The sequence below is a fragment of the Leucopleurus acutus genome (genome assembly GCF_964270905.1).
Source record: "Leucopleurus acutus genome assembly, chromosome: 1".
Classification (NCBI taxonomy): Eukaryota; Metazoa; Chordata; class Mammalia; order Artiodactyla; family Delphinidae; genus Leucopleurus; species Leucopleurus acutus.
Window position 1 is genome coordinate 170,622,840 of NC_139142.1, and position 23,890 is coordinate 170,646,729.

The window sequence follows — 23,890 nt, forward strand, 5'->3', positions numbered from 1 at the left end:
AAGTATGGGTAAAACTTGGCATATGATCCACCCTGGGGCAAAATTCCATCTGTGGAACTAGAAGTCAAGTCATCTGCTCCAAAAATACAGTGGTGAGACAGGCATAGGATAACAGTTACACACATTCCCATTTTAAAGGAGGAAAAACAATGGAAGGAAGAAAGGAGTCAGCAGTCCCAAGCAATTTCAAAATCCAACTGGGAAAACTTCATTAGTTTTCAAGGTCTGGGGAATAATCTGTGACTCAAGGATCCACACAGCTCCGCAGTCTGAGCCAAAGCTCTTCTTCTCAGAGTCATTACTCTATTGTCCTGAAGGGAAGAACACTTTGTAGCTGACTAGTTTTATCATCCTGCTCCCGCCTGTAGAAATTTTAGAGTCCAACAGCCTTCCTTCATTTTATCTTGTCTGTGTCCCTTTCGATTCTAGCCAGTAGCATTTCTTTTTTTTTTTTTTTTTGCGGTACTCAGGCCCCTCACCTCTGTGGCCCCTCCCGTTGCGGAGCGCAGGCTCAGCGGCCATGGCCCACGGCCCAGCCGCCCCACGGCATGTGGGACTCTCCCGGACCGGGGCACAAACCCGCGTCCCCCGCATCAGCAGGCGGACCCCCAACCACTGCGCCACCAGGGAAGCCCCAGCCAGCAGCATTTCTAATGTAACATTCTCAAAACCTTTGTATATTACCCATGCATGTCCCAGGGATTCACTCCATTAGATAAGAGAGTCCTCCAGAGATCTTTTCTGGATAATCTCATTTCTATTCCTGGTTTCTGCTGAGATGGCCAAGCGGCACATCTAATCTCTTCGGCACTAGCAAAAGGCTGTCCAGTCCCACCCTTGGCCTTCTGTTCAGAACACGCTTTCCTGATAGTGAATCTCCTAATTTTAGCATCTTGTGCAGTCTGGGTAGGGTAAGAGTCCTTGATGTAAACTTCTAGGCATTTCAAGTTCTCTGCACGCATGGGTGAAGCAGCTGCAGCAGCCCAAGGGCAGTCTTCTAAAAAACAGTAGGTGTGAGCTGCTAGGATCAAAACATACAGAGGCTGGGGGGTGTGCACACCAAATAGTTAAGGGAGTATGAGATCTAAGTGAGACCAACAGCATCAGCATCATATTATAAAAGTGATACAGCAGATCTGGTGTGACGGCTTATGGAAGTAGGATACAAGGCTGATGCCTTCTCTTGGCAGAAATACTCTCTTTTCTTCTATCTGAAACAGTGCTGCTTCATACAGCCTCCTTGCTCTGGAATGTTTCTTAGAGGTTAGGGATATTTAAATATTGGAAGACAACAAGTTCTCACCACAGTATTCCATGAATCCCATGCCCTCCGTACACCCTTCCAGCCCTGGTAGTGGTTATGGTCTTAATCATCTCTTAGCACATACTCATCATTTCTCTCTGGCAAGCCTGTTAATTGCTCTGATGGAGGCGTGGAGCCACCAAGCGCAGTCCCACAGGACGACGTAATTGGTGTCGGGTTATGACACTGGACATCTTCTGTGTCCTGAGCAAATGGCATCCACTTAATCCATCTGTCATGTGGGGGAGTGATTCCGACAGGTCACGTTCCATAATGGCTCCACTACTATTTATAGAACCAGTGGATGATTGCACGTGACCAGCTCCAATCTTTGTTACCTGATTGAATTCACAATGTCGGTACAGCCCGTTGTTTCTCCCCGCAGTAATAAGTGACATGCTTTTTCAGTCCCCTTGCTCCCTCCCATTGGTGTCCAGAGGGCAGCGGCTAGGTGCAGGTTTGCATCTTCTCTGACCTTTCCTGTGAACCCACAAGGGGCGGGCCTGGCCTGGTTCCAGGCTGGCAGTGCCCCTCGGGCAGACTTGGACCCTGCCCTTGAGGAACTGACACACTGCTATGGACTGAATTGTGTATCCCCCCAAAATTCATATGTTGAAGCCCTGACTCCCAGTGTGTTGGAGATAAGACATTTAGGAGGTAATTAAGGTCAAACGAGGGAATAAAGGTGGGGTCTTCATCTGATAGGATTGGTGGTCTTATAAGAAGAGGAAGAGTGGGCAATGTCTCTCTCCCTCTTCCCGTTCTCATATTGGGCGGGCCAAAAAGTTTGTTCGGGTTTTCCGTAAGATGTTACGGAAAAACCCGAACGAAATTTATGGCTAACCCAATACATTGAAGAAAGGCCATGTGAGGACACGGCGAGAAGGAGGCTTGTCTGCAAGCCAGGGAGAAAAGCTCTCACCAAAAACCAAACCCGCCAGATCTTCATCTGGGACTTCTCGCCTCCAGAATTGTGAGAAACTTAATTTCTGTTGTTTAAGCCACACAGTCGGTGGTATTTTGTTATGGTAGCCCTAGCAGGTAAGACACACATATGTACAGAAATAAAGAAATATGTCAGCCCAGAGAGTAAGGTCTTGAGCCCCCCACTCCCAGCCCTGGGGTAGTACACACATTTGTGTGTAAATCCTCTATTTGTGTGCCCTTTGAATTGTGGCTGCCCTCTTGCTTGTTTTTTTCCTAAAAGCCTGACTGAGATACTGGTTTCCAGGGCCTATATTTGGACTGGTCCCTTTGTCCTGTGACTTTCCCATGGCATCTGGCAGGACTCTTTTCCATTTGGATCTTCTGCACCCCAACCCCAAAGCCGCTCACTTAGACAAGTGTGCTGGGTCGGCCCAGAAGCCATTCCCCTTCAGGGTCATTCACTCGCCCAGATCAGAACCCCGGACTCAAGCAAGCTCACCTCCAGCCGCCCCCAGAGCGTGGCACACGGAGCATCTGGCTTGCGCAGGCGCCATGCTGAAGGATGGGTCAACTCTGTTGGGGACCACTGAGCTGGCCCGTGGGAAGACCAGCTCCTCAGCTCCCAGGGAACGGCAGTTGAGTTCAGCGTTGCATCACTCCCGGGTGTCAGGTCCTCCCTGGGAAATGGGGCTGGAAGGGACATGTGCCAGCCCAGTAATTAACATTAATGAGCACACGCCATCTGGAGGCTGGAAAGATGAATCTGTTCTTTGCATCCAAGTTCTTGGCATTCATTCCAGCTGGAAGCATCCAGAAAATGCTGATAATCTTCCTCTGGGGCATGTTACCAGGTTATAGGGACCAATTCTCGCCCCATACAAGACACGGGAGGGTCACGAGACAATTTCTCTGAGGCCTGACTTTTACAATTGGCGCAGGGTATCTGATATGAACTTAAGGCAGACCGTTGGCCAGGGATTTCAGAGTCTGTGTTTGAGAGGTCACACTGGGTGCAGCTGTGAAACACAAGAGCATGAAACTCCAGCATGTCCCTCCATCCCTGAGAGCCACTAAGGACCATGTGGCATCGGTACCTGTGGCCCAAAGCACAGACCTGGCTGGGGTCAGAAATGTGAGTGTGCTCCAAGGTCAGCTATGCTATCACTCTGAGATGCTGAGAAACCCCTCCCCCTCCCTCAATTCCAGTCTCTTCATTTCTGAAATGGAGAGAGGTGGACTAGATCCGTATTTTCAAAGTATGGTCCAAGGAACCCTAAAAGTTAAATGGACACCACACTCAAGATGGTGTCACCACTGGATAGGGTGAGAGGAAGGGGTCCTGCATGCTCTAGTAGTTACAACAGAGGGATATGTTTCTGGAAAAAGAAAAGACGAAAAGCAAACATGATTAGGCAATACAACGGTCCCTCAGTAGCTGTGGGGAGTCTGTTCCAGGATTCCACTGGATACCAAATTCCACAGATGCTCAAATCCGTTATATAAGATGGCATAGTATTTGCATGTAATCTATGCACGTCCTTCTACATACTTTAAATCGTCTCTAGATTCCTCATGTTACCCGATACAATGTAAACACCATGTAAATAGTTGCAAATACAATGTCTATGTATTGAATACCTCCAGCTGAGAGGGATGTCTGAGGGCCTCATAACAGTAGTTGTCTGTCTGGAAATGAACTGGATTGCTTGGAGAGAGAAGTCGTTAAAAACTGTTCTTCGTGGTTTTCTTCTTGTACTTTTTGAATTTTGAACTGTGTGTAAGTATTGTTTTATACAACGATGTTAAATATGATCCTCAAGTAATTAAAAATAGAATTACCGTTGATCCAGCAACTCCACTTGTGCAAAAGAATTGCAACAGGAGAAGGTTCTAGACGCTGTGAAGCAGGAGGCACTTGGGATCGTCCGCAGGATCGGGACGCTACAGAGGCCGCCACGGAGCCCGCCGGAGCCACCCTTCCTACTGCTGCTGCCGCCGCTGCCCGAATCGGAACCGGTGGGCCGCAGCCGCCGGCAATGCCGCAAAGGAAGAGGAATGCAGGCAGTAGTTCAGGTGGAACCGAAGATTCCGATTTTTCTACAGATCTCGAGCACCCAGACAGTTCAGAGAGTGATGGTACATCCCGGCCATCTGCCCGAGTCACCCGCTCCTCGGCCCGGCTAAGCCAGAGTTCCCAAGATTCCAGTCCTGTTGGAAATTTGCAGTCTTTCGGTACCGAGGAACCTGCTTATTCTACCAGGAGAGTGACGCGTAGTCAGCGGCAGCCGACCCCAGTGACCCCGGAAAAATACCCGCTTCGGCAGACTCGCTCATCTGGCTCAGAAAGTGAGCAGGTGGTTGACTTTTCAGATAGAGAAACTAAAAATACAGCTGATCATGTGAGTCTCCACCTCGAACGCCAGCTGGAAATGCCCCTTCTTCTGAGTCTGATATAGACATCTCCAGCCCCAACGTGTCTCACGATGAGAGCACTGCCAAGGATGTGTCCCTGAAGGACTCAGGCAGTGATCTCTCTCATCGCCCCAAGCGCTGCCACTTCCGTGAAAGCTACAATTTCAGTATGAACGGTCCTACACCAGGCTGTGACTCCCTAGGACACCTTACAGGAAAACACGAGAGACATTTCTCTACATCAGGATGCCCTCTCTATCGTAACCTCTCAGCTGATAAATGCAAGGTGAGAGCACAGAGCCTGGATAAGCAGAGAGAAGAAAGGATGCTGTCCCACAGGCAAGATGGCAACAACAGGCATGCAACCAGGCACGAGGTACCAACAGAGAGGCAGTTGCGATATAAGGAAAAGGTTGCTGAACTCAGGAAGAAAAGAAATGCGGGGCTGAGCAAAGAACAGAAAGAGAAATATATGGAACACAGGCAGACCTATGGGAACACTCGGGAACCTCTCCTGGAAAACCTGACTAGCGAGTATGACGGATCTTTTCGGAAGAGCACAAGCCCGGGCTTCAGAGGGTCTGGAGAAGTTAAGGCTGCAAGGCCACATCACAGGGGGGAGCAACCTGATTAAAACTATTGCTTTTTGTCGCTATGAGCTAAATACTTGGTACCATTCTCCCTATCCTGAGGAATATGCATGACTGGGATGTCTTTACATGTGTGAATTCTGTTTAACATACATGAAGAGCTGGACAATATTCCGCTGACACGTGGCTAAGTGTGTGTGGAAACACCCACCCGGAGATGAGATATAATGCAAAGGTTCAATCTCTGTGTTTGAAGTGGATGGCAAGAAAAACAAGATCTACTGCCAAAAACTGTGCCTGTTGGCCAAGGTTTTTCTGGACCACAAGACATTATACTATGATGTAGAACCCTTCCTGTTCTATGTTATGACAGAAGCAGACAACACTGGTTGTCACCTGATTGGATAATTTTCCGAGGAAAAGAATTCATTCCTCCACCACAATGTATCCTGTATCCTTACCACGCCTCAGTACATGAGACAGGGCTATGGCAAGATGCTCATTGATTTCAGTTATTTGCTTTCCAAAGAGGAAGAAAAAGTTGGCTCCCCAGAACGTCCACTCTCAGATCTGCGGCTCATAAGCTACCGCAGTTACTGGAAGAGGTGCTTCTTCATTACCTGCATAATTTCCAAGGCAAAGAGATTTCTATCAAAGAAATTAGCCAGGAGACAGCTGTGAATCCCGTGGACATTGTCAGCACTCTGCAAGCCCTTCAGATGCTCAAATATTGGAAAGGAAAACACCTCGTTTTGAAGAGACAGGACCTGATTGATGAGTGGACAGCCAACGAGGCCAAAAGATCCAACTCCAATAAAACCATGGATCCAAGCAGTTTAAAAGGGACCCCTCCGAAGGGCACTTAAAGTGACCGGTCACTCCGAGCCAGCAAACCCCAGCAGTAGGAATCTGTACTCTAGGGATCTGTCTGTCATTTGTGTTGCTCTTGTGATTGGCAAGTACAGTATCCTTTGGGAAGGCCATCCCCCCCAGGACTGTCCTGGCTCTGACCTTCGTGTACACTGCAGATGCTGGTTCTGAGGAGCTGTTGTTCGGCCTCAGTGAGGTTGCCTGGATGGGATCTGTATTAGACTTGAGCGCAGATCCCTCGTGGCACTGACCCAAGGTGTTCTGTTTTGGTACTGTACCTGTCCAGTCACTGGTTCTCTCCTCTGGCCCCATGAGGTCGTGTCGTATCTTCTAAACCTTGTAGTAGTACTTCTTGCCACCTGTCACCAGGCCACCAACTATGGTTACCGCCACCAGGACCTTCCCAGTTATTCCTTACGTGTGTGTTTGGAGGGGCAGGAAGAGGTAACACTTCTGAGTGTGTGTGTGTGCTGGGAGGGGTCCCTTCCCTTTGGGTTCCTCTCACTTTAAGTTTTTTCCTCCATTTTTACTGAAAGACCTGTTTTTGATCAGTATCAGGCTGACCAGAGCCAGATACCTTTGAAGACTCGCAGGGATTAGTCTTGGTTACAGCACGTTATCTGAATGAGATGGAGAAAAGAATTGAGAGGTGGTGATTCTGTACTTGGATTTGAGTTCACCTGTGGGCAGTGGGCAACGGCTTGGTGGAAGGGAATGGAATGCTACTTTTTGCCTCACCAGAAAGCGCTCAGTAGTAAACGTTTTCTTCTCTTTACTCCCTGTCCGTTTTTACATTTGCAGGTGCCCAAATAATTTCCAGTTCTCCCTTTCATGCTGCATGTTAACTGGTTAATTATACTGCAGAGAGCTTTTCACCAGTACCAGTCTGATACAGCACACCTATGCTTCCACATAAGTTACATTGCTTTTGTCTGAACATCCTTGGAGAAGTGACTGAAAATGACTTCCGTGTCTCAGCCCATGACTCAGCAAGGCAGAATGGTCACCGCTGCCAGGGTTTGCTTTTCAACACTGCCTCCCCCTCCCCCTAGGACTAAAGTGCTTATGCCCTTCCAAGAACTCCTCCTCCATTTCCTTTTTGGGATTTACCACCATTCCCCCATTCTGCGGCCTCCTATATTTGGTGTTGTTTAAGTGAAGGAAGAGATGCTCCCTCTAATTTCTCTCTAGCCCATTATAACCTGCTACCTTGGGGCAGCTTTTGATGTACGTCATGTCACCCTTTCCTACAACACCACTGTCTTCATGTGGAGCCCTCACCGCAATCCCAACTCTGGTCATTTGTGCCTTTCTCTTGTCGTCTTTGTACACGGCTTATATTCACTGTGGGTTGGGGGGAGCTAATTTTAAGCATGTTCAGAGGCAGCTCCCTGCCAGTTTCAGTGTCACTGCTAAAATTTATCCAAAAGCAACTTCACTGGGGGTTTTCTTAAGGGGTAAAGGCCTTTTACAGAAGCTAACCCTTCCCCACATGTGGTAGAATGTGCTGCTCTATATCTACTCCTCAGTAAAGCATGTTCTCTGTTCAAAAAAAAAAGAATTGCAGCAGGGTCTCAAAGAGATATGTGTCCACCCATGTTCACAGCAGCATTATTCACAATAGCCAAGAGATGGAAACAACCCAAGCGTACATCAGTGGATGAATGGATAAACAAGACGTGGTATATTCATACAAGAGAATATTTATTCAGCCTCTAAAAAAGAGAGAAGATTCTGACATTCACTGAGTGACTCCTGAGGACATTACACTAAGTGAAATAAGGCAGTCACAAAAAGAAAAATACTGTATCTTTCCACTTATATGAGGTCCCTAGAGCATAGGACTGTGGATGCCACGGACTGAGGGGAAGGGGGAATGGGGACCCGTTGTGTCCTGGGCACAGAGTTCAGTTTTGCAAGATGAAAAGAGTTCTGGAGATGGGTGGTGGTCATGGCTATACAACGATTTGAACGTCCTAAAGCCACTGAACTGTGCACTTCACAACAGTCACTATGGTAAATTTTATGTCATGTATATTTTACCACAATGTTTTTAATGTTATATTTTTTATTTTTAAACTTAATTTGTATTGGAGTATAGTCGCTTTAAAATGTGGTATTAGTTTCTACTGTACAGCAAAGTGAATCAGCTATACGTGTACATATATCCCCTCTTTTTCGGGTTTCCTTCCCACTTGGGTCACCACAGAGCACTGAGTAGAGTTCCCTGTGCTATCCAGCAGGTTCTCATTAGTTATCTGTTTTATACAGAGTAATGTATGTATGTCAATCCCAATCTCCCAATTCAGCCCAGTTGTTTCATGGGCACAGAGTTTCAGTCTGGCAAGATGAAAGGATTTCTGGAAATGGATGGTGGTGATGTCTGTACAACGATTTAATGTCCTAAAGCCACCGAACTGTGCACTTAACCACGGTCACTATGGTAAATTTTATGTCATGTATATTTCACCACAATTTTTTTTAATGTTATATATTTTAAAAGAGAGAAGGAAAGAAAAAACAGCATCAGAATAAACTGTGGTTGCTCCCACCACCATGCTCAGGGAGAAGCTGCCCAGGCCAGACCTTCCTGCCAGCCCAGCTCATGGCTGGGAGTGGGCATCTTGGGAGGTAATCAGCCTTCTTCTGTCCTATTCTGTTCCAGCTGCTGCCAGTGTGGGTACCTGCTCTATAAGGGAAAGGCCACTGGTCTCACTGACTCCCAGCTGTGATGTCTGGTCACTCCCCCTCCCTCCTGGAGCAGCCCCACCCAGGGTGCGAGCCCACCCAGTGGCCCTTGTGAAGTGGTGATCACTCCGACCAGCAGGTCAGTGCCCTCTGGAAAGGGGTGAGGATGGAGACGATGTCTGAAAGAGGGGCAAGCGGGACTTCCCTGGCGGTCCAGCTCCTCTAACACAGGGGGCATGGGTTCGATCCCTGGCCAGGGAACTAAGATCCCACGTGTCATGTGGCGCGGCCAAAAAAACTTTAAAAAAAAAAAAAAAAGGAGGGGAAAGCATAGTCACCTGTGGTTACAGATATGTCAGGAGCTGCCAGCCCAGGGTTGCATAGGTGCCCTTCTGAAGTTGCAAAGTGGGTGGGGGAGATGGGTCCCCACTTTACTTTCCATCAGAGAAGAGAGAGGCATGCAGAGGTCTAGGGTTTGGGATGTGGGACCTTGGGTAAGTCATTTCCCCCCTTTCTGTAACTCAGTTTCCACGTTTATAAAATGGGCATATTGATACACGGCTAACATGCCTCCTGGGCTGTCGTGAGGATCAAATAATAAACTGGATGTGAAAGCACAATGTACAGCTCAAGGGCTCTGAAAATTCAGCGGGGGGTGGGCAGGGGAGGGGGGTGATGATAACGAGCAGCAGTGCCCCTCGTCCTAAGCTCTCCCTGACCGCTGGGCTGCAAGGACGTGACCTGCCATCTTGGCCTGCTCTGGGGCACCCACAGGGCCAGGGACCATGCTAGATGCACTGAATCCTCACACCCTTGTGATGCAGCCTCGTGCCCTGTATTATCACAGCAGGGAGGCGTAGACCTGGTACAAGGATAACCTTACACTGCCCAGGACTGCGCTGCAAGGCAGCTGGGCTCGGGGTCCACCTGACTGCCAAAACCGTTCTTCCGTCACACCCGCAGTTTATCAACTGTGACCCAGGGGCTCAGCAAAGGTCCCTCAGGAGTCCCAGAAGGCCCCCATAGAGGGGGAAGGGATGCAGACTCTCCATGCTGCCTGCCCACCCAACTCTGGGACAGCAGCTCCCCTTCAATCTATTCATGTATTGGGATTCAACGTTCATTTTCATTTGAAACGTAAGTTCTACTGCTTTAAAAAATATATATTAATTACCTAATTTTTAAAAATGCTTTCTGGGGACTTCCCTGGCGGTCCAGTGGTTAGGACTCTGCGCTCCCACTGCAGAGGGCACAGGTTCAATCCCTGGAGGAACTAAGATCCCGCATGCCGATGCAGCACAGCCAAAAATAAACAACGATAATAAAATAAAATAAAATGCTTTCTGATCACCCTCAGTCAGTGGCTTGGCAGAGTTGAAAGCATTATTATAACTCATCCTAAAGGGTTTCAGAGGGTGGAGGCAACTTCAGGGGCTCCATCCTCAGCAGGTGCTTCCGCTACAGCCCAGCTCTACCACTGCTGGGACTCCTCCTCTGTCACCTCCCCCACCCGCTAGGACGCACTGGCTGGGCCCTGGCACCTGGGTTGCCTATAAGGTTCAGGGCTGAGACCATGTAGGCGCCTGAAAAGGAGGCACGTGACCCTTCCTCTCCTCGCCCTCATGAGGGGGAGGGGAGGGGGAACAGCAGACTCCCACGCCAGGGGGACATATAAGAAGGGGGAGGGCTGTGCCCTGCCCGCACCCCAGGCAAGTTGGCACGACCCTCCGGTCCCCACTGCTATGGCTCTCTGCAGGGGTGGAAGATGGTACCAGTCAACCGTGAGCCGGAGGAGGAGTCCGAAGCCGCTGCCGAGAGATGGAGGACCCCACGCCTGAGCCCGTCTACGTCGACGTGGACAAAGGACTGACCTTGGCCTGCTTCGTCTTCCTCTGCCTTTTCCTCTTTGTGATGATCATTCGCTGCGCCAAGGTCATCATGGACCCTTACAGCGCCATCCCCACATCCACCTGGGAGGAGCAACACCTGGATGACTGAGGCGCCCGCGGGCGGGGGCCGCGGCGAGGGACCGAGAGCCCAGCGCTCTCTGGACAGGGTTGCCCCAGGATGTGCCTCTGTCCCCTGGCCACCGGCTTTCCAGCCCATGGAGGCGAGAAAGGATTTGGCCACCCGGGGATGGAGAAGGTTCACCTTAGCCTTGCCTGCTCTCACAGGAGCAGCAGGGTGAGATGCTCGGGATGCTGTGGGTGTTGCAGCGGTGGGCCAGTCTGGGGATAAGAGCGCTGGACCGGGAGTCAGGAGGCCCGGATCCCAGTCTGGGGAATCACTGTGAGCCTAGGGGGCGGTCATCTTCCCTGGCTCACGCACACCTTTTGGCATCGGATACGGGACAGTCACCCACCATCCTAACAACAGTGGTCTCGTTTTGAGGAAACTCTTGCCCTTAACATGCAAAGTAGCACACACACTGGCCCTGGAGGCTCCCAGCACAGACGTTCACCTGAGCCCCAGCCCCTTCCCAGTGGGCCAGCAATGGAGCGCGTGGTGATGTGGGAAAGGAGGTGGAAGGTTCACCACCCCAAATTTACAAAAGGCACAGGGGCTGCTTCCCAACAGTATTTTTTTTAACTAAAATATAGAGGGGTATATTTTTCCTGTTATAAATGAAATGTGTATTTTGGAAGTTTGGGAAAATACAGAAAAAATAGAAGGATGGGGGAAAATAACCCTTATAATCCCACTTCCCCAAAGCCGCCATTTTGATATATTTTCTCCCAGCATTTTTTACATGTATTTTTAAATAGTCAAAATCATACTGTGTGCATGACGTTGTATCACTTCATATTAGAGCATGGACACTTTCTCATTTCATCAAGCACTCTTTATAGCCATCATTTTTACTGGCTGCAGAGTATTCCATCAGATGGATAGGTCATAGTTTCATAATTATCTCCTTTGGTCTTACATTTCTTTTTTTTTTTTTTCCACTAACTTTTCCTCCTGCAAAATTATTTCACCCAGTGACCTCTTGAGAGCACACAGTTATGAGATTAATATCAGACAGGAAGGTCTGGCTTCTAGTCCTGTCAGTCACTCTAAGGCTGTGTGACCTTGAGCAAGTCACTTCACCTCTCCGTGCCTCCGTTCCCTGATTTTAAAAAGGGGAGGAAAAGCCTTGCCCTTTTTGTTTTGTGTAAACCTCGTGAATGAAAGGACAGGAGTGGGAGTGCTTTGAATGTAAACGTGCTGTGGGGTGAGACAAGGGATAAGTTGTTGATAATGACTTCTCCCTCTTTTCCCACCCTTCTGACCCCCTCCCACCCCATCACCTATATCTAAGACCTTGCAGCAAGAATATTGGACCAGAGCCCACAAACCTGGTCCCAAGTCCCAACTCCTCTACTTCCTTGCTATATGACCCCAAATAACTCAGCCTCTCTGAGCCCCCGTTTCCTCATCTGTAACATGAGGGAATAACATCTACCTCACAAGGTTGTTGTGAGGATGAAATGAGAGAACGTGGGCAAACATTGGTGTACTTTCTTGATATTACCACCCCAGGAGAAGCCAGGGGTCTGAGCTGGGAGGAAGAGAGGTCTGGCTTCCCCCCTCTCTGCAGAGCCTGGAACCCTGGGCTTTTTTCAGTTCCACTGCTGAAAGGCCAACTCTCCCAGCCAGGACCACCGCTCAGAGGAATACTCACAGCAACCTCTCCCAGCACCTGACCTCAAGGGATATGGTGTCTATTAATTTATGTAATTATCATGGTCATCGGTATTCCCACAAACATAATATGAAGTTGAACTAGACCACCAGAATTCCCCTTCCTTCTGAATGCATTTATTCCATGCCTCTGAGGCACACCTGCCATCCCCATCAGAAGTACCCTGCAGCTGTGAAGAAGCTCCAGGTTCCCTTCCCACCACCTGCCTCCCAGCCATGGGTCCCACTCCATCCCAGGTCACCTGGGAAGTGGGTTTCCAAAGCACCATCACCACTAGGTGACCCCTGGAAGTGAACAAGCCCACGGCTGCTCAGACAGCTTTCCAGGGCATATCCAGCTGTTCCTCCCTCCACACCCTCACTGTGTGGGATGCACAGAGGGACAGCTGGCAAAGGCAGTGGACCAAGGTGCATTGGAGGCTCTGTGTGAGAGGAGGATCTAGAGCAGGGACCTTGTACATAGCCTCAGGCCTAGCGGCAGCCTTCACTCTGCAGCCTACCTCAGAGATACCAAACACTTCTGTGAAAATCTCATCAGCATGGATGTACAATGCAAATCAGAACCAACGCCCGATCAGTTAATAACAGACCCCAAGGAACAAGAAGAGGTCTTGAAGACCTCACTTGGCGATACTTTAGAGCTCTCAGGAGTGAAAAACAGGTGCCTGAGGGCCGTGCTACTCAAACCATGATGAAGGACAAATAGCATCTACAACATTGAGGGGCTTGTTAGAAATCCAAAATCATGGACCCCTACTCCAGACCTACAGAATCATAATCTCTGGAGATGGGGCCCAGGAATCTCTTAGCAAGATCTACCAAGAGATTTGTATGCATGTTAAAGTTTGAGAAGCACTACCCCGGGGATCCTTTGATCTCAATTATTTCTTTTCCACACCTAGATTTGCTAATATTTCCCACTCTATCTCTTGACTCTTTTTTTTGGTGGCAAAGGGAAATAACGTTTCAGAAAAAGATGGAAAATTTCAAACTCACTCCAAATCCAAGCCTCCACAAAATAGTGATTTCTATTGTGTGTCCATGTGTTCCCTTCTAATCCTTGTCCACGTGCAAGATATTTTTTTCACAAAAGGCTTCGGTTACATCATTCAAATCAATATCTCCTAACATTTCGTCATAAGCATGTTTCTGCTACAGTCTTCCTATTAATCATTTTACTGGCTATAAACCACGCCATCTAGTGCATGTACATAGTTTTCCAGAGTCCTATTAATAAGTACTTAGATTGCCTTCATTTTCCCTATTATACATGTTGCAAAAAAAAAAAGAAAGAAAGAAAGCTAAAGACAGATATGACGAACCCTGGGCTTGGTCAGGTTGGCGGAGAATAAATATTTAAATAACACCCCCTCCAGCTTAGACACACATGGGGGATGAAGAGTCATCTAAACTTGATCATATTAAGGGGAAAAACCAACTGAAATGTCAAGCTCCTGTTGTTGCTTTAGCTGCTAAAGGATGGAGGAGATGGTCCTTTGTCATCAGAGCATCTTAGCCAGTTTCTAGCTAGCTGAGATGAAGTTTGGGGTTTGGTATGGAGAGGTAAACTGTCCAGCAAAAGAAATGAAGAGAATTTTTGAAGACTGGAAGCTGGCAGAGAGCAAATGAAAAGCATCTGTGGCATTGGCCCTAATCCAGGACTTAAGGCAAAATACGATGAGAGAGAAACTCCCCGCTGCAGGGAAAGGGTGATGGATTTTCCGGACAGTGGTGTCTCGTGGCTGATTTTACGTTGTTGCCTGTTCTGTGCTCTGCTACAGTCCCTCCATGTTACTCCAAACCCTCAGTAAAGTCTGATACACAATCCACTTTGTGGTTGTGGTATTTGGGGGCAATAAAGACATCTGGAAGGGGGTCAGTGTGAAGAAATGTAATCTGGAAAGGGAGAGTCATCCCAGGGACAAGTGAGGTAGCAGAAATAAGCAGAAACAGGAAAGCAACTATAGTCCAATAAGAATTAATTTTAAAAAATCAGAATGACGGTTGCTAGCGTAAATGTGACCTCTGAGAATGCTCAGATGGGCTGATATGTATAATAGCACACTCGTTTTACCAGCCTGGTATATCAATTCCCATCATCTCTATTTCATTTTTTTCCAATTAGTTGCTCAAATATCTACATGCTCTTATTGAATTGAAAGACCCGTGACTCCCTCTCCTATAAAATTGCCCCAGAATTTCGAGGCAAACTCAATCCAAAAGGAGCTGGTCCTGGGGCTTCCCTGGTGGCACAGTGGTTGAGAGTCCGCCTGCCGATGCAGGGGACACGGGTTCGTGCCCCGGTCCGGGAGGATCCCGCGGAGCGGCTGGGCCCGTGAGCCGTGGCCGCTGAGCCTGTGCGTCCGGAGCCTGTGCTCCGCAACGGGAGAGGCCACAGCGGTGAGAGGCCCCCGTACCGCAAAAACAAAAACAAAAACAAAAGGAGCTGGTCCTGCTTCCAAATGTCAGGTAGAGAGAATTTCAAAGCCTGGTGTGTCCACTAGTGTGGTTTCACACCCTGCAGTCTAGCTGTTGAAGATGGGTCTTATGTGTGTGACGGATGACAACCTGCAGTGCCCTCTTTGGTTTATAGCCCAGTCCGCTGAGAGGCGCTCGAGCTAAGCTCACTGGTCCACATTCCCATGCTCATTCGTTCTGTCCAAACAGTACAGCCAGGTTGGCTGTGTTCAGAGGGACAGGACGGCCTCGGCCATACCAACCGGCCCCCTGAATCCTCACGTCCTTGATCACCATCAGCTAAGACTCTCCCTCCTTCCTGGGGAGTTTGTCTTTGGGACCCGTATCACTCAGAACCCTAGCAGGAAAGAGATGCACACCCAAAGCATTAAATGAAGAGGGTTTAATGAAAGAATATTTCCAGAGGTTGGGCAGGGTTAAGGGACACGAAAGGGGTTGTCAAAATACCCATGGACGGGCAGCAGGGTGAGTCCATGACCACTTGGGCCTGAAGCGACAAGGGGAAGGGGTGTTCCCGGAATCCAGTGGAAGCTGTAGCAGTGGGAGAGGAGTCCCCCAACAAAAGCCATGGCCACAGGTGGACAATCAAAGTGCAACCCAGTGAGAAGAGACTATATACCTTGACTTCTCACCTCCTGCCCTCTAATCTCCTATGCCATCGGCCAAGAACAGAAGCTAAAGGACAGGGGACTCTGGGTGATATCCTTCCTATATATTAGCGAACTAGAGCAAACGAAAACTAACCAGTACACTGCAACCTATTACCACTCAGCACCCATCGCGGATGGGGAAAATATGTATGTCCCCAACACAGGGGAAATATAAATTCCCATCAACAACCACATTGTCTGAGGCTGCTATCAGCTTAGTTCCACTCCCCCCAGAACTTCCATTGTAACGTATCCACCTCTAGGTGAGTGAATGAGACGATTCCTGTAAAGCACAGCTGCTGGAGTCCCGTCTTCTGTGGCTGGTCAGGAGGCCTAGGTTGATAACCACAGTGTCATTCTTCTGCCACCCGTTCCATATCCCCTCTACCTTCTGGCGGTCCCTCCACTGCCGGAGCCTTTTATCCAGTGGAATGACCCAAATCTTCCTTCACAGAGGATCCAAATTCTCGGTGCACTGTCTTTTTTTTGGTTGCCAGTTTCCACTGATCCCCACCCCCTCAAAGAACTTGGCAAGGCCTTGAAGGCCTCGCCTGGAAGCATTTTTGAATACTCAGGAGAGAACAGGTGCCCTAGGACAGCGCTAGTCATGCTACGGTCGTAGGACGGATAGCATCAGCGTCACTGGGGAGTTTGCTAGGAATCTAAATGCATGCCCCCACCCCAGACCTACAGAGTAGGATATGGGATGAGGAATAACGAGAGATTCCCCAGTGAATCCCTGGGTTCCAGAGCTAGCCCTCCTTGCCCTCATTGTGGAGCAATACCGTTTCTTCTGAGCTATTGGAATAAATCACCCTGACAGCACAGCGATCCCCTTCTCCACCTCCTAGTCCAAGATGAGGAGACCCAAATGGCTACAGGATGATCTCAGTTTCCAATTTAACAGACCCATGACTATGTTCCCTGGTGGAAATATTTCTTCTTTGTTACTAGGAATTTCCAAACCCACCAAGTCCAAGGTCACAGGATGGAAAACAAAAATTCTATAACTGGGTTATTAGGTATCATAGCGAGAGGAATCACTCTCGCTTCCATCCCTTGGTTCCCAGACTAGCATCATTCAGCTCAAGGGAAGATGCCAACGTATACTGGTCTCTCATTTAAGGTGAATACTGCATCCTGTAGGTCAGCCACCATACCCGAGCCTTCCACAGGCCATTCTAAATTTCACTCAAGCCAACTGCTTCTGGGTGATGAGGCACGTGGTAAACCAGTGAATTTCCTGGACATGAACCCACAGCTGCACTTCCTTCACAAGTGAGTTCTCAGGGACTTCCCTGGCGGTCCAGTGGTTAAGACTTCGCCTTCCAATGCAGGAGGTGCGGGTTCGATCCCTGGTCGGGGAGCTAAGATCCCACATGCCTCAGGGCCAAAAATCCAAAACATAGAACAGAAGCAGTGTTGTAACAAATTCAATAAAGACTTTAAAAATGGTCCACATCAAAAAAAAAAAACTTTAAAAAACAAACAAACAAGAAACAAATGTGTTGTCTGGTTGAAGGTCATGTTTGTGAGATACGCTGAGATCAATGAAACACCACAAGCGGCGAGGAGGGCAGAGGTAGCTAATCCGTATGCAGAATACGAATCTATTCCCACCACCCTCCATGATGGAAGGGGTCCAGTGTAATCAACTTGCCAGTGGTGGCTGGCCTGCCTCGCACGACCCATCCCTGGGGAAGGATGCCGTGTATCAGGGGCTGGGCATTGGCTTCATCCTGGGCAGGGTGCATACCCAGAAGTGATAGAAACCACTTAGTGAGGGAAAGCCCATGTTGTTAAACCCATGTACAGCCTCCATCCCTTCCACTACGGTCACTTTGTTCACAGTACCACTGAGAACACACCAGAGTGGAGAGGGGAAGGCATCCTCAGGTTGGGTCATGGTGTCCACCTGATTACTGACAGTCTTCTCTGCAGTAGATACCTTTTGATAGGCATTTAGGTGGCACATGAATATCTTCACATTCAGGGCTCCTTCAAAGACATCCTTCTACATACATCTCCTCAAGACTGCCTTGAGTCCTCTCTTCCAATCTTACTGCAGTTGGGTCAGCACTCTGATTCTCCTACTGGGGAAAGTCAGAAGCTCCCGACAGCATCTTCATCTGCCACAGACACTTCCTGTGCCATTGGGTCTGCTGGGTCTTAAGGCTCAATTGTTCAGGTAGCTTTCGTCCCAGGCTGAACCGTTCTAGAGCCCTTGATTGCTCTGGGCCCCATTCCGAGCCAGCAGCCTTATGACGCACCCAGTAAATGCAGCAGAGTGGCACACACAAATGTGCTCCACGTTGCCTCAAAAGCCCAAGAGGCCCATCTTCCCTGGATGCAAGGAAAAGCAAGGTTTCTCACCTAAGAGTGAATGTCCCAACATGCCCTCGACTGCTGGAACCCTAGAAAGTTCTCCAAGACGGCAGGCTCCTGGACTTCCATAGGGCTTTTCTCTCACCCTCTGGCAAGCACGGGCCATGTGTGGTCCTTGCTACTTCACCAGAGCCGGTTGGCATAATGTCGCCTATATAATAGACACTCATGAAGTTCTGTGGGTTGTTAAGGTGAGCAGGGCCCCTACAATACAACAGAGAGAAGGAAAATGGCAAATCCCTGAGGTAATGCAATTAAGGGGTACCACTGTCCCCTGCCTGATGAAGGTGAACTCTTTTTTATTACCTTTATTTTTTTTTCCTAAAGTAAAAACTCAGTTTATTCATCTGTTTACGACACAGTACTCAGAAGGCAAAGTGTTTCACATCATAGATTTCACTTCCAACTCCTTGGAATGTTCATTTCTTTGACTATAAAGAGAGACTAGATCGGAAAGCCAGGTAATGCTTAGGCAACTAAACTAAGGATGGAGCGGGTGGGGTGGGCAGTGCTAACGTCATCCTCCCAGGGATGGGCACAAGGGGACTGTTAGCCACAAGCTGATTGTGTAGAACTGTTAGCTGGGAGTGCGAAGCAGCCATCCTGGACCCTTGGGCCATCGCGGGCTTCAGTCATCCCTACCACACAGGTACAGCAGCGCTTTCTGGTAGTCGCCTTTGGTGTCTTGCTGAATGTAATAGTACAGGGACTTGTCATACTTTTTCTTGAATTCAGATCTAATTTTCAACATGTCCACTTCACTGTGGGAGATCATGATTCTAATCAGGACCTTATCGTGAGTGCCCTTGCCCTTCATGGAGTGGTACAGTCTGTCAGCAAAATACAGGGGCTTGGTCTGAATGCACTGGACTCGGTTCAGGAAGGCATTTTCCAGGTCTCCTCTGACCTCCTTCTTGATGCTCTCCAGCATGTCATAAGGGCTGTAGCTCTTGTACCTTTCAAATACTTTCTGGAGGTGGCACACGCTCCACTTGGTCATGACGCTGATCCACTTGGGAACGTTAGTTCCTCTCCTCTTCATGCCAGCATCATAGAGATCCCAGGCATCTTGGTCAATCAGTTCATAATCAATGACATAGCCATCCTCTGCTCTTTGACCCTTCGCGAGGGCAATCATCAGCTTGCGGAAGTCACCAGATGGGTCGGAAATGATATCCTTCTCCAGATCGGTCTTGTACGTTTCCTTGTAGACTCTGTTGATTTCCTGTAGCTCCTGGTTGGTCCTTGAGCAGATGATCTCAATGAGGGAGTCCTCATCGGTCCCCAACCCCTTCATGGAGGCTTTCAGATCGGAAGCGTCATACTGAGCAGGTGTTTTCAATAGGCCCAAAATCACTGTCTCCAGGTGGCTGGACGAGGCTGCCTTCAGTACTTACCAAGTTCCTTTTTGGTCCTTCTCTGGTAGGCGAGGGCAATATTCTGTCTCTGTTCATTGCTGCGGTTGGTCAAAGTGTTAACGATGGTGACCTCATCCACACTTTTAGTCTTGATGGCCGTTTCAATGTTCAGAGCGTCCCGCTCAGCATCAAAGTTGGTGTACGCTTTGACTGACCCATATGCACTTGGAGGTGTGGAGTGATCACCCTCCAAGCTGAGCTTGCAGAGAAGTTCATGAACGGTAGACATTTTGAGAGAAGCTGGGCCGGGTGCCGTGCGCTGCGAGTGTCCCCAGATGCAGAACCTATTATCTTTATTGACTGGATGCAGTAGGGGGGGCTCTGCCTTCCTATGAATATATACTAAGGAAAGAATGACCCCAGAGGGCTAAGAGATGGGATGACACCCAGCAGGCTGAAATTTGGGTACATAAGCAGTGCTTCAATGACCATTCTTACGCACATGATTTTTTCCTTCTCTTAGATTACCAAATACAGCTCTAAGATTATTTGAAAGAAGAGCTTCGTGTTGAGCTCATAGCTGTGAAACAGGGAACTCCTTGATACAACGCACATTTATGAGCAGCTACTGTTTAATGGGGGGTTTGGACACAAAGATGAGTCAAGCACAGTCCTGCTCTTAAGAAGCTCACTTCCATGGGTCAAAATCAAAGTTCCAACCACTGTTCCACAATTTGCCAGCCTCAATGTTAAATTTCATGAGGTTGATAGTGGTACCGTGGTTATGTAAGAAAATAGCCCTGTGCACAAAGTGAGAGAGTAGCACTGACATACATACACTACCAAATGTCAAACAGATAGCTAGTGGGAAGCAGCTGCATAGCACAGGGAGATCAGCTCGGTGCTTTGTGTCCACCTAGAGGGGTGGGATAGGGAGGCTGGGAGGGAGACGCAAGAGGGAGGATATATGGGGATATATGTATACATATAGCTGATTCACTATGTTATACAGTAGAAACTAACACAATATTGTAAAGCAATTATACTCCAATAAAGATGTTAAAAATAAATAAATAATAAACAGATAAATAAATAAAATAAACATTAAAAAAAAAGAAAATATCCTTGTGCTAAGAATACACTCGGAAGTATTTAAGGATAAAGGACCGTAATATATGTAAATTACCCTTAAATGGTACAGAAAAACCAGTCTGAGTGTATACATTTACATATATCATATTGGAGAGTATAAACATATGTACATGTAAAGAGAGAGAGCGCAAATAACACAGCAAATGGGGTAAAATGTTAACATTAGTTAAATACGGCCAGAGACTTCTGGTGTGGTCTTTATATGGTGTTCTTTATACTATCCTAATTCTTGCAAGTTTTCTGTAAGTTTGAAATTATTTCCAAATAAAAAGATTTGTTTTAATGGTAATAAAATGTTACCATTTCTCAAAAAAACCCCCACAAAACACCACAATTTGCCAGGCTGAGAAAAGTGTTGCCCTAGAAGTTCAAAGTTGCGGAATCCAGTCTCAGCTCTGCCACTCACTAGCTATGTGAAATGAACAAGTCTCTTGGTTTATACAAAAACTATCAGAGACAGTGGGGGGTCCAGAGATGGAGGTAAAGAAGCAATAGTGCCTTTAGGCTTGGGGAATAGGCGGGCTTTCCCTGGGATCCATGCCCCGGAGGGCTCAGCATATCACAAACATACACACACAAATGAATATATATAAGAGCACGCGGCCCCTCTCGCCTCGGGACTCATCCTGATGCGGCCCCACCTGTATCCTACATAACCTCTCAAGAATAATACTGCCCAGGCCCCAGGGGAACGCCTCTTCACACCTCTGGGCTGCGTCCACAAAATAAAAGTGCCCACGTGAACGCCACACAGCCGTGTGGTAGGTCACTGCCAGCGCTGGCGATGGCGGCGTCCTCCCTCCTGCGGGGGTTGGGGGTGGGGGAGTGAAAGCACTTTGGTAAGAGAAGAGACTGATTAGGTCACTCAATACTTCCTCCTAGCACGGACGCAACTGATTCTTGCCCCAACCTGTGTCATTTTTCAGTTCTACCCAAAATTCATTTTCTTGATTGTTTTCCAATTCGTGGTTCTGGCACGGGATTCACAACAGCTGCACATGGCAATTAGGGCACATTTTGCAATGTTAACTAATTCATATTAATTTATATGTACATAAGTCTCGACATAACATAAATGGAGCGTGATACTAATCCTTTACTTTGGCAACCAGATGGACACGGAACGCTAGGATTATAAATAGTTTTATTTTTATAAAAAGCACTTAATAGGATTTAATCGAATTTAAAAAAATAAATTTAAACATTTCAACTTGATTTAAATAAGCTTGATATGAAATGCTGATGTTTTTTAATTATAATTTGTATCTTGCCTTTTCATTTTAATAGATAATTTTGAATGTCGAAGAAAAATAACTGGAAATGAATATAAAGTAAATTTTTCAATTTTTAACATTTAAGATGTTGATGAAAATAGTTACATTTCATATACTTTGAGTATAACTCAATTTACTTTGTAATCATTTACATTAGTCTGTCAATAAAACCCAAATTATGGGAAAAACTTGATTAAGATAGGATAATTAGTGATTCTAATGAAATTAAGGCAAGAAAAACTAACTTAAAAAATAAAATTTTATTTTAAAAATATTGATATAGCAATTCATGTATTTGTACATCTTTAACGCTCATTCCAACATCACCAGCCCGTCAACACTCTTCAAGTGCAATGATAATTATATTCATTTATATTTGATATTTCGCCAGTTTTCAATCATATAAAAACCATAACTTTGCAAATAATTTTGTTTTGTAATTATGAAAATGTGTGTGCCAAGGTAGGAGAATAGAGAGTATTTAACAGTTTTTAGCTTCACTTGTATCTCTTAAATATTGAGACATAAGTGGGTCTTAAATATTGAGACATAAGTGGGTCTCTATGTGTATTCTTGGCCAAGCAGGGGTGGACTTATGAATAATAAGTCCTGTTAATAATAATAATAATAATAATAATCCCTGTTCCCTATAATCTCCCAGATAGTCATTCATTTATTTAACAAGTATATATTGAGTGCCTACTCTGTGCTAGCTAATGAAGAACTTTCCATGAGCAAAAGCTGACTCTGCCCCCAGGAGCTTAAAATCTAATGAAGACAGACATTGCTCAAAAATAACAGGCAGCAATAGTGTATTCCTCTCTGGGCTCAAGTCCTTTGTAGACACAGAGAGGTTCCATCCAGATCCCGCTTCAAGAAAGGTCTTATTGTTCCAGCTTTTATGTGCTGTTGGCAGAGAGCCTCAAAACAAGACTGGCCCCAGTCTTATTTAGTTTCTCTCTAAGAGCAGAAAGAAAACAAAGCCAAACAGACCCTTCAAGCAACCATCACTTGTAACCATCTCCCATAGATCGGTAGTTCTTTGAGTAACTTTCTGCCTCTGCCTCAGCCCTGGGGTATCAGAGAGGACAGAGAGAGAGAGAGATACACAGAAAACAAACTCTTACTGTGGAATGCAACCCTGACACATTAATTTTTCTGGGGTTGCTAAAAGGAACACGCTCCCAAACTAAAGAAAGAAAAGAAAAATTTAAATGTAAACACTTTGGAGGTCCATTTTGGTATTGAGACTCTTTGAGATAATTATTAATTATGATACTTATAATCCTAAAGTTCCCAGACTTCCCTGGTGGCCCAGTGGTTAAGACCCCGTGCTTCCAATGCAGGGGGTGTGGGTTCCATCCCTGGTCGGGGAAGATCCCACATGCTGACGGGTGGAGCCAAAAACAAAAAAATCCTAACGTTCCCTTGCCTTCAAAAACATTATCTTGGCCGAAATCCACCCTCATCCTCAGAATAGCTCTGAATGGCTTTTTTAAAAAATTAATTTATTAATTAATTTATTTTTGGCTGTGTTGGGTCTTCGTTTCTGTGCGAGGGCTTTCTCTAGTTGTGGCAAGCGGGGGCCACTCTTCATCACGGTGCGCGGGCCTCTCACTATCGCGGCCTCTCTTGTTGCGGAGCACAGGCTCCAGACGCACAGGCTCAGTAGTTGTGGCTCACGGGCCCAGTTGCTCCGCGGCATGTGGGATCCTCCCAGACTGGGGTCGCACCCGTGTCCCCTGCATCGGCAGGCGGATTCTCAACCACCGCGCCACCAGGGAAGCCCTGTAAATGGCATTTTAAGGTAAACCAGCGTGAGTGAGCAGGTGCAGGGCAGGGAAGTCCCATGGTGAAAGCAAAAAGGCTCCTCTTCCCTTGCTCCCCACCCGCCCAGGGCAGGGTCTCCTGGGCTCTGGTACCCAGTGCCTGCCAGGCCCAGGGCAGTGGCACGCCCGTGAGTCCAGCCGGAGCCCTCTGACACCCTCCAGCAGGCCGCATCCTGGCAGAAACATCACTGGGCTTGCTCCTCCTCAAGTGCAGTTTAAAATGGATTCTAGGGCTTCCCTGGTGGCGCAGTGGTTGAGAGTCCGCCTGCCGATGCAGGGGACACGGGTTC

The 23,890-nt window shown here is 47.5% G+C and overlaps 2 protein-coding genes and 1 pseudogene across 3 annotated transcripts; 2 read left to right on the forward strand and 1 right to left on the reverse strand.

Moving 5' to 3' along the window:
* Nucleotides 1–4,266: 4,266 nt before the first annotated feature.
* LOC309962555 (histone acetyltransferase KAT7-like) lies at nt 4,267–6,098 on the forward strand (annotated as a pseudogene). The gene has a single exon. The product of its transcript is annotated as a histone acetyltransferase KAT7-like (transcript).
* A 4,510-nt stretch (nt 6,099–10,608) lies between these two features.
* On the forward strand, nt 10,609–10,788 carry CTXND1 (cortexin domain containing 1; the record flags this gene model as incomplete). Its single annotated transcript, XM_082833904.1, has 1 exon — nt 10,609–10,788. One exon carries the CDS (start codon nt 10,609–10,611, stop codon nt 10,786–10,788), a length of 180 nt encoding a protein of 59 aa, XP_082690030.1.
* A 7,827-nt stretch (nt 10,789–18,615) lies between these two features.
* Nucleotides 18,616–19,634, reverse strand: LOC309960008 (annexin A2-like; the record flags this gene model as incomplete). The annotated part of the gene is given in 2 exon segments (XM_082836554.1): nt 18,616–19,382; nt 19,385–19,634. Coding segments are annotated over 2 exon segments (1,017 nt in total).
* Nucleotides 19,635–23,890: the final 4,256 nt, after the last annotated feature.